The sequence below is a fragment of the Macaca nemestrina genome, chromosome 11 (assembly GCF_043159975.1).
Source record: "Macaca nemestrina isolate mMacNem1 chromosome 11, mMacNem.hap1, whole genome shotgun sequence".
In the NCBI taxonomy this organism is placed as follows: domain Eukaryota; kingdom Metazoa; phylum Chordata; class Mammalia; order Primates; family Cercopithecidae; genus Macaca; species Macaca nemestrina.
Window position 1 is genome coordinate 64,217,306 of NC_092135.1, and position 10,658 is coordinate 64,227,963.

General features: G+C 36.3%; 1 protein-coding gene and 1 long non-coding RNA gene across 5 annotated transcripts in view; one reads left to right on the forward strand and one right to left on the reverse strand.

Moving 5' to 3' along the window:
• Positions 1-10,658, reverse strand: part of LOC105483303 (sodium voltage-gated channel alpha subunit 9) — a 180,808-nt gene that overhangs the window by 91,124 nt on the left and 79,026 nt on the right. For all 4 annotated transcript variants that reach the window (XM_011744101.2, XM_071072886.1, XM_024793261.2 and 1 more), the window contains 2 exons: positions 3,132-3,195; positions 1,728-1,869 (listed from right to left, as the gene is read on the reverse strand). In XM_011744101.2, coding sequence (XP_011742403.2) covers positions 1,728-1,869; positions 3,132-3,195 — 206 coding nt within the window. The remainder of the gene's footprint in view (positions 1-1,727; positions 1,870-3,131; positions 3,196-10,658) is intronic.
• Positions 1,867-10,658, forward strand: part of LOC105483306 (uncharacterized) — a 41,471-nt gene continuing 32,679 nt past the window's right edge. Inside the window, exon 1 of the long non-coding RNA XR_988164.2 lies at positions 1,867-5,488. This is a non-coding gene — a long non-coding RNA (uncharacterized lncRNA). The remainder of the gene's footprint in view (positions 5,489-10,658) is intronic.

Genomic DNA, 10,658 nt, shown 5'->3' on the forward strand with positions numbered 1-10,658 from the left:
ATTTATAGATTCAATGCTGTTCGCATCAAAAATATCATTGACATCTTCACAGAATTAGAAAAAAACTACTTTAAATTTCATATGAAACCAGGAAAGAGCACATATAGCCAAGACAATTCTAAGCAAAAAGAACAAAGCTGGAGGCATCACCCTACCTGACTTCAAACTATACTATAAGGTTACAGTAACCAAAACAACATGTACTGCTACCAAAACAGACATATAGGCCAATGGAATAGAACGGAGACCTCAGAAACAACACCACACTTCTACAAGCATCTGATCTTCAACAAGCCTGACAAAAACAAGCAATGTGGAAAGGATTCCCTATTTAATAAATGGTGCCGGGGAAACTGGTTAGCCATACACAGAAAACTGAAACTGGGCTCCTTCCTTACACCTTATACAAAAATTAACTCAAGATGGATTAAAGACTTAAATGTAAAACCCCAAACCATAAAAACCCTAGAAGAAAACCTAGACAATACCATTCAGGAAATAGGCATGGGCAAAGACTTCATGACAAAAACTCCAAAAGCAATTGCAACCAAAGCCAAAATTGACAAATGGGATATAACTAAACTAAAGAGCTTCTGCACAGCAAAAGAAACTAACATCAGAGTAAACAGGCAAACTATAGAATGGGAGAAAAATTTGGCAATCTAACCATCTGACAAAGGTCTAATATTGAGAATCTATAAGTAACTTAAACAAATTTACAAGATAATTAGCATTTATATTAATAATTGTATAATATAATATACTTTTATCATACAAAGCATTTTAAAGTGAATTTAGAATATTATAAACAGATATTAAATGAAAAATAAGTCTTACCTCTGATGAAAAATTATTTTAATTTTTTTACTTGTGTTTCTTTAATTTTGAGTAAAGGTGACCACTTGTTGCCTATTTAAAAAATATTTGCATCCCGTTTTTGCTGTAAAGTGCATCTTACATAATTTCTGAATTCATTTATAATATTCTTGGAAATAAAGAAATATAAAATAGGCCAAAAAAGAAAAAAAAGACAAATCTGCAACTATTCTGATAAAAGTGTATCATTGTTATGCATAATATAGAATAATCATTTTGCTCTCCTTCCTTTTGGGTTGGCTGCTGAGAATATACAAGTAAATAGAGACGACAGCCCCAACAGGTTCACATTCAAGTTAGAGAAAATGGCCATGTGAATTAACACTTACAGTACGAGAGATCAATGATATAAACAGAAGAATATACAAAAAGTCATGGAAATCTACAGTTGGGAGCAGTTGATTTGGGAGAGAAAAACTTAAAGAAATGAATTGAATCTTTAACTGTAAATAGGAGTTCAAAAATAAAACATGGTGAGCAGGTGAACATCAGAGAGCCTCTTCTCTTCAGGCCATCCCAAGCATGCATGGAAAACAGTACATGTGCAGGAGCAGCTTGAGAAAACATTGCAGTATGTCCCGGTACTTAACTAGGACCCCATGGGATAATATACTCAGGAAGGGGAAAGATCTAGAGATTAAATATGCCCAGAGAAGATAAGAAAATTATTTACGATTCAAGAACTATCCATATTATTAGTTATGAGAGTAAAACACTTATAATTTTAGTAATAAGATAATAGAGTTTCCTCCATTCTCAAATAAATAAAAATCCTCCTAATATAGGCTATTAACATACACCAGATATATATGCCATTCAAAAATACAATGCATGTTTCTCTTGGCACTCACCTGTTGGTAGAGGTTTTCCCAGTAATCTTGGGTCATTAGCCTAAACAAGGCTAAGAAGGCCCAGCTGAAAGTGTCAAAGCTCGTGTAGCCATAATCAGGGTTTCTGCCAATTTTCATACAGGTGTACCCCTCTGGACATTGGCTACACATGAAAAAGAACATTATAGGTGAGAGTGTCTTCAGGACACAAGCTAAATAGCCGTAGTGAAAAGTTACAAATTCAAGGTTTCTTCTATAGGGGGACAACATTGAATAATGATTAAGAATACATGATTTGGAGCCAGGACGAACTGGTTTTGAATCACACTCTACTACTGACTACTTATAGTGACTTTACCAAATTCTTCAAGGCACAAGTCTGTCTGTGAAAATAGGATAATAACATCTACCTCAAGAAAATTAGATTTGTAATAAGTTTAAATAAGATAATGTGTACAAATTACTTAGCTTACTTCCTGCACATAGAAAGTATTTAATAAACCATAGCTGCCATTAGCATTATCATCATTAAAACATGGAAACTTTCAATAGACGTTTTGTAATAGTTCTTGGATCAGTAAATATTGATACGTAGGCTGCTACCAAAGCTCTTTCTTTCTGTATAATTCTTGGAATGGATTAGAATCAATAATAGTCAAAATATAGTAATTATCTAAGTTCATAAAAATTTGTAGCTTTAAGACTTTTTTCTTTCTAAAATTGGTGGACTGGTTTTTCCTGATGCCATTAAATAAATACAATACTCTGAGATTCTTCTGGGAACAGCAACCTTATCCGGTTTATTCCTATGTTTCCAGTGTACACAGAGACTGATGAAGAGATATCTGCATAGGGGGAAAAGCAAGAGCTAATGCAGCTAACGCTACAAAATGAAGTTGGTGTAAGAGAGAAGCAGCAATATGGACAGTTGGATATATACAATATTCTTATATATACAATATTTTTAAAATATATGTACCCAAGTCCAAGGAATACCTTTGCTTAGAGTTGCCAAAACACAACATTCAGTCACCTATGAGTCACATTTAATTGGAGAATGAGTGGAACTTGGGAGTAGAAAGAAAAATTGATTTTGTGACTCTTCTTTTTCCAGAAAGAAGAAAGACCTGAAACTATCCAACCAACTTTTGGTGTTTTCTAGAAGTAACATTTTCTACCTTCTTAAGATTTATGTGACTTCTCTCTTGTGTTAATTCAAACACTATTTCAAAGTCTTGCTTTCAAGAGTATGCATTAACTGTGAACATTTTAAAGACTGGATTTGTTGTGGGACAGAATGAGACAAATAAAACCATGAAATATATAAAAAGCAATATAGAATCAAAGACTAATTTGCAAACTGATTGAACATTCTTTTCTTTCTCTTTCAGCCTTAAGACTAAAGAGAAAACAAATAATACATACCCTGAATCTGTGCTGAAACCACAAAGGAGAGCATCTTTGGATCCCTCCAAGTAATAAAAGTATTCTGTTGAAGAAGAATGTGAACAGTTATAACATTACAGAGTTTAATCTGTGATTATGATAAAGCAGGCAAATCAATTGATATAGACAATTATCTAGAAATTCAGGCCTGGAACCAGACAACATGCATCCATTTGTTTACTATTTTCTCATATATTCTCCCTCAAATATTTATTTCTAATATCTTATAGGCTAGGCAATAAATATGACAATAAACATGATGAATAAAATCATTAGTTTTATGAGGCCTCCTTTATGTTTAGGTGAGGGTGGAGGTTGTGGTTGGATAAAAACTTAAGTAAATAAATAAATATACAAGATATTTTCAGATAGTAATAAATGATCTAAAGAAAATAAATTAAGGCAATGTGGTAGGCTGAAGTCAGGGAAGGTCTTTCTAAGGAGATGATATTTAAACTAAGATCTAAATGTGACAAGGAAGACAGCCATGAAAAGACTGGTGAAGAGCTATTTGGGCTGGGGGAAGAGCAAGAGCTAAAGTCCTAAGGCAGAGATGAAGTTGGTATGTGGAAAACCCAGCAAGATGTGGCTACAGTGTAGCGTGGCTACAGTGTGGTGAGAGGGAGGATTGTGAAAGCAGAGGTAGGCAGGGTCAGATCATGTCAGAATTTGCATATCATTGAAATGAGTTTGGATTTTAAGTATGATTAAAGGTACAGTCAGGTGTCACATAATGACTGTGATACAATCTGAGAAATGCATCATTAGGACGTTTCATCCTTGTGCAAACCTCCTAGGGTGCACTTATACAAACCTAGATGGTATAGGCTACCATAAACCTAGGCTATGTGGTATAGCCTATTGTTCCTGGGCTGCAAACCTGTAGAGTGGGCTACTGTACTCAATACTGTAGGCAACTGTTATACAACGGAAAGTGTGTATCTAAACACAGAAAAGGTACAGTAAAAAATACAGTATTAGAATCTTATGAGATCATCATTATATATGTGGTCCACTATTGACTAAAACATTGTTATGTGGTACATCAATGTAATAGAAGTGGGAAATAGAAATATGGGATATTACTGACATTTAAAAATGTCACTGTGGTTACTCTGTGGGCAGTGGGCTATAGAGAAGCAGGTGTGGAGGCAAGGAGACCAGTTAGGTGACAATAGTGAGACAGGACATGATTACAACTCAGAGAATAGCTGTGGACGTAGAGAGAAGGGGATGAAAGGAGAATGGACAGGAACCTCTGATGGAGAGCATGCAGGGTGTGTGCAAAAGAGAAGACACAGGATCTATCAGCCGGGGAGTTGTTAGTGCCTATTGCTGAGTAGAGGAAAACTGCAGCAAGAGGAGGTCTGGAGAAAAACCAGGAGTTCTGTTTCAGCCATGCTTTGTTTGGGAAGATTGTTGGGTATTACATTTTTCAAGTAAGCAGCTGGGTTGATATGAGATTCTGGACATCAGTAGAGCTATCAAGGCTGGAAATATAAAGATGAGAGTTATCATCTAATATACAACTATCAAGGCCATGAGGATTGATGAATTTACCTGGAGAGAAAGTTTGTAGCTAGAAAAGGAAAAGGAAGGGAAGAGAAGGGAAAATAGGGGAATAGAGGAGAAGGAAGGGGGTAGGGAGGGAAGAGGAGGAAATGGGAGTTGAGGGAAAGGGAAGAGCAGGAAGAGAGCCCCTGACTGAGTCCCAAAATACTCCATAAGAGGCAGACTCAGTAAGGCAGTATATAAATGAATAAAATTTGTTTTCTGAACTTCTCTTACTTTTCATTCACCAGTCCATACTTATTTAGGACCTACTAATTCTAGGTGTTGAGGAGATGACAATGTAATCAATGTATATTTTCCATTTTTCACCTTTCATGTTACCCTTTGTGCTAATTTTTAGTAGTAAAAGTTCTCATCAACTCTTCTGTCATTTGCTGTTAAGGCTTGTTGCTAAGACTGGAGGCAGATCTATCCTTTTTTAAAATTATTATTATACTAAGTTCTAGGGTACATGTGCACAACCTGCAGGTTTGTTACATATGTATACTTGTGCAAATTATATGTTGCACATGTTGGTGTGCTGCACCCATCAACTCGTCATTTACATCAGGTAGATCTATCCTTGTATAGTAAACGTTTAAGTGACTAAAACACCTTTTGTCATCTCTCTTAAATATCTATTCTACTTAATAAGAACTTGACTTCCTATTTTACTCAGGTCAAATAAAAAATCTGATTATTAGGAGACTTTTGGAGTAATCATGGAAGAAAGACTATGAAATCAGATATTCTTGGATTTGAATGTTGCTTCTATCCCTTCTTAAGTAAGTGAATTATCTTTAAGCCATTAAGCCTTAGCTGCTGCATCTGTAAAATATGTATAAGAATACCTACTTTATAAAGTTGTTAAATAGTATAAATAGGATATTGCATGTAAACCACTTGATACTGTGATCCACACTTTCTGTACTAGCTGCTCAAAAACGGGAGTTATTATAATTAAACTAGTATACAATTTGAGATAATACTATTGATTGACTTATACATCATCATTTTATCTTACTTAGAAGACACAGATAAAACAATAAAGGATCATAGTTTGAGGTGCAAATGTAGGTGAAAATGTGCATGAAAAGCTTTCCTGAAAACACTCCTGAACCTTGGGAAGGATGGGCCTGGTAGAGTGAGTATGGGGGAGGATAAGATGCAATTTTGCATACATAAACATCCGAAGTATTTTATTAAGGATGGATTACTTTAGGATTATCCTTTAAACTAACTCTGGTTCATGTTTATCAACCACTGAGGAGCCAAATTATATGAATGGGCTCTGGAGCTGTCTGTATTAGCACACTGCTGCACTACTGTATTTAACACAGTACAAGAATGATGAAAGGTAAAGCAATGCAAGTAGTTCACTCTAGGTTTCTAGAAAACTTTACAATAATTTCTAAACAACTAGACATCAAATTATTAAGATGGTTGGCTTCAAGAAGATTTAAGGTTAATGTCTTTTAAAAAGGGAAAAAATGAATGCAAAGAATGAAATATTGCTTGTGCACATTCAAAAGCGGGATGATTCTGAAAGATAAAGAATGAATCATGGCCGGGCGCCATGGCTCACGCCTGTAATCCCAGCACTTTGGGAGGCCGAGGCGGGTGGATCACGAGGTCAGGAGATCGAGACCATCCTGGCTAACACGGTGAAACCCCGTCTCTACTAAAAATACAAAAAATTAGCCGGGCATGGTGGCGGGCTCCTGTAGTCCCAGCTACTCCGGAGGGTGAAGTGGGAGAATTGTTTGAACCTGGGAGGTGGAAGCTGCAGTAAGCCGAGATCGCACCACTGAACCCCAGCCTGGGTGACAGAGTGAGATCCTGTCTCAAAAAAAAAAAAAAAAAAAGGTCGGGCGCGGTGGCTCACGCCTGTAATCCCAGCACTTTGGGAGGCCGAGGCGGGCAGATCACGAGGTCAGGAGATCGAGACCATTCCTGGCTAACATGGTGAAACCCTGTCTCTACTATAAATACAAAAAACTAGCTGGGTGTGGTGGTGCGCGCCTGTAGTCCCAGCTACTCGGGAGGCTGAGGCAGGAGAATGGCGTGAACCCGGGAGGCGGAGCTTGCAGTGAGCTGAGATCAGGCCACTGCACTCCAGCCTGGGTGACAGAGGGACACTCCGTCTAAAAAAAAAAAAAAAAAAAAAAAAGAAGAAGAATGAATCATGAATCATGACTCAGTAATTCCACTTACTAGGTATATACTGAGAACTGAAAATGTATTTCCACAAAAACTTGTACATGAATGTTTACAGCAACATTATTCATTACAATTACAACCAAAAGATGGAAATAACCCAAATGTCCATCAACTGATGAATGTATAAACAAAATATGGCATATACATACAATGAAATATCATTTAGCAATAAAAAAATGAAGCATAGATACATACTATACCATGGATACATTTTGAAAACATTATGCTAGGTGAAAGAAGACAGTCACAAAAAGCCACATGTTATATGATTCCATTTATGTTAAATCTACAGAGTGGGTAAATCCATAGGGAAAGAAAGTAGATAGTGGTTGCCAGGGACTGGGGGAAAAGGGAAATGGGGAATGACTACTAATGGGCCCAGGGTTTCTTAATGGGAAAGATGAAAATATTTAAAATTAGATAGTGGTGATCGTTGCACAACTCTGAATATAGTTTAAAAAAAAAAGAGTTGTACAAGTTTAAAAAGAGGAATTTTGTGGCATGTAAATTATTCCTCAATAAACCTAGTTTTAAAAGGGAATGCAGAATAATGGCAAAGGTTGTGGGTGGGGGTAAATAAATGCCAACTTCCCACTAAAATACATATGGGGAGAATGAAAATTGATATAACAAAAATATAGAATTGATATTAAATCTAATGAAGATTCTAGGTGAATTTTTTTTTATTAATTTTCAAGATTAATGTAGCAAAATGGAAAAAAAGACAACTTATGACAATTGTGTATGGCTTGGGCTTATTTGCCCAACCAAGGGCAAATAATGCAACTCTGAGAAAACTAGTGCAAGGGATCAGGTCTGGGCAGAGGGCCTGCACATGATACTCTACGCTCTGGCAAATATGGTTCTCACAAGAAAGCAGCTGTAGATGAAGAAGATAGGAAAAGTCCTGTTAGCAGTGAAGACCAACATTGTGTTTTTTTCAAAACTTTCTCTATTAAATGTCAAATATTAGAAAAATAGGAGGAAGAGAATATCCTATTTTAGCCCAATATAACCACAGTATATTTCTCCATAATACCGCACATTTAGCTACACACTGTGCACATGAACCCCATTTTCATGTGTAGCAGCATAAAAGAGTGTTCGATGAGCATCAAAGTAGATAGCAACACCAAAGGAAATCTACAAATTGTATGTTTTTCAGCAGGAGATGAGACAGTGAGTTAATTTATTTGATGGTGAATTTTGAAAGACATTTCGGAAAATACTTTGCTATAGGCACCAGAAAATGCTTTTAGATTATGCTCAGGTTCTCTATGTAGGTTGCCTTTACAATTATAATTCTTTGATCTTTTAAAGATTGCCAATTCATTTGCCTTAGTACTTTCTCATGATCTATCAACCAACTCAGGTTCTTGTCACTCTTTATATAGCTTAAATCCATGGGCATTCATTATCATCAGTCCCTAACCTGACAGAACCACAATCTACACATAATCTAGCATCTGTCTTTTCCATGCTGGCTACCAAATGGCTGAATGTTGGTGGAGAACCTCTCACAACCAAATGAATGGTTATATTTTAAGTAATCTCAAAACATCAAATTTGCACTCAAAATACACGGAATTTCTCATTCCCTGAGATGACCATATATATAATGCATTCTTGTCAAATATTCTGTAGAATTTTCTCTTCCTCATTTGCACACTCAGGCAATGATCCCATCTTATACTTTGAGGAAATAAAAACCATTGGGTTTGAACTCAATCATCTTTTGATAACTCTGCAGTCTTCCCTTCTGTCTTTCCTCCTGTTTTAGTGGAGCTGTCTCTCTCTTTTACTCTTTCACTTTCACGAGGACTTGACTTCTCCCTCTCTCTCCTGAATTGACTCATATATAACTACTCATTCATGATCACTAGCAAAACATCCCTACAAAAATCTGTATTTTTAAAAAAAATGCCAGCCATTGCCCCATTATTCTGCTTCCCTTTATATCCAGATTTCTTGGGAGAATTGTCTACACATATTACCTTCTTTCTGACCTCTTATTTTCACCCCTGTATGCACCTTATTCTGACCTTGAACCCTTACCACTTCCCCAAATTTTCTCAAGAAATTCTCTGATGACTTCCCTGTTACTTAACCTAATGCGTATTTCTTTCTTCATCATCCTTAATCCTTGATCTTGCAGCATGACTCCACACAAGCACATCTGTTTCTACAATATATTTTCTTCTCTTGGCTTCATTATTTATATCTTTGCTTCTTACTTTATTGGCAGCTCTTTCTCTGTGTTCTTTTCTGGGTCCTCTTTTCTACCTGAATTCTAAATGTCAGAGTTGTAGATCTCAGGACCAGATTGCTTTAAATACCAAGTCTCCCATTCTCTACCCACTTAAAAACATCAGGGATGTTCAGAGCTAGAGGGACGTGTGTGTGAGTATGTGGGTGTCTTTTCTTTTTGCTGATTGCTCTGGAATTTATCTCCAAACTCAGCAGACCCTCGGATTTCTATGCTTAAATCTCCAATTCTCTATATTATATATCCACCTGGACATCTCGAAGGCATCTCATTTTAATTTTAGCTAGCTAATAGTGACCTTCCTCTACAAACGTGTCCACCATTTCCTCCTTAACCATCACCACCCATCCAGTTATTGCAGCCAGAAACTGAGAAGTCATCCTCGATGCTTCCTGTCTTCTTTAATCCATCAGCAAGCTCTACAGACTTTGTGTGTTGAGCTCATCATTTTTTCCTTCATTTCTCTGCCATCAGAGAAAATGAAACCTTCATTTTCTCTTGCCTAGATGAGAGAAGCCACCTTCAACTTGTCTTTCTTATTCCCATCTACCATCTACCCTTGCTCAATCAGTTGTCCACAAGACAGACAGCAATAAAAACTACTGCATTTAAAATAAAATACAAGCTCTTTTCCATGGGCTGAAATGTCCAGCACGATATGACTCCTGTTTTTCTGCTACTTTCTCTGTTGCTATTCTTCCTTTCTCTTAATAAACTATGCTGCTGCTTTTCCATTCTTTAAACTCATACCCTCCCTTTATTCAGGACCTTTGGCCATGCTATTCCTCCTAACTGAAGCAGCACCCTCCACACATAGACTCACACCCACACTTACACTATTTTATGGCTTCTTACTATCTTTTAGATCTCAGCTTAAATGCCATCACCTCAGAGATGTCTTCTCATCTAGTTGATATCTCAGCACCTGAGACTCACTGCCTTTGCATGGCATTTATTATAACTTGAGATACTTTTAATTTATTTGTCTGTTCCCTCAAACATTTTTTCATTCCCACTAGATGGTAAGCTCTGTGAAAGCAAGGGCTGAGGCTATTGTTTCTTGCTATAGCACAGGGAAACCATGTAATAAACACACCAATAAACGAAAGTTTGAATCAATTATGCAGTCAAGAAAGGCTTCTATAACATAGAAAACAGAAAGTAAAATTCAGACTTGATTTAAACACCTCTTTGCTAAAACTACATTTTAGAAGATAATAAAGAATAATGTACAGATTTGGAAGAGAGGATTGTGGTATAAGATTCATTATTAGCTAATTGTCATTTATTCATGTTTTAACACAATATAAAAATAATTCTCATAACTCAAGGGCTCCTCCTAATCTTTTTAGGAAAAAAAATATACATGAAGCAATTCCAGAAAGTGATGAACTAAATTAAATTTGATTAAAGGCTGTCTCTGTACATAGAGAACTGCAATCTAACTTCATATGTAAACAAACTGCATT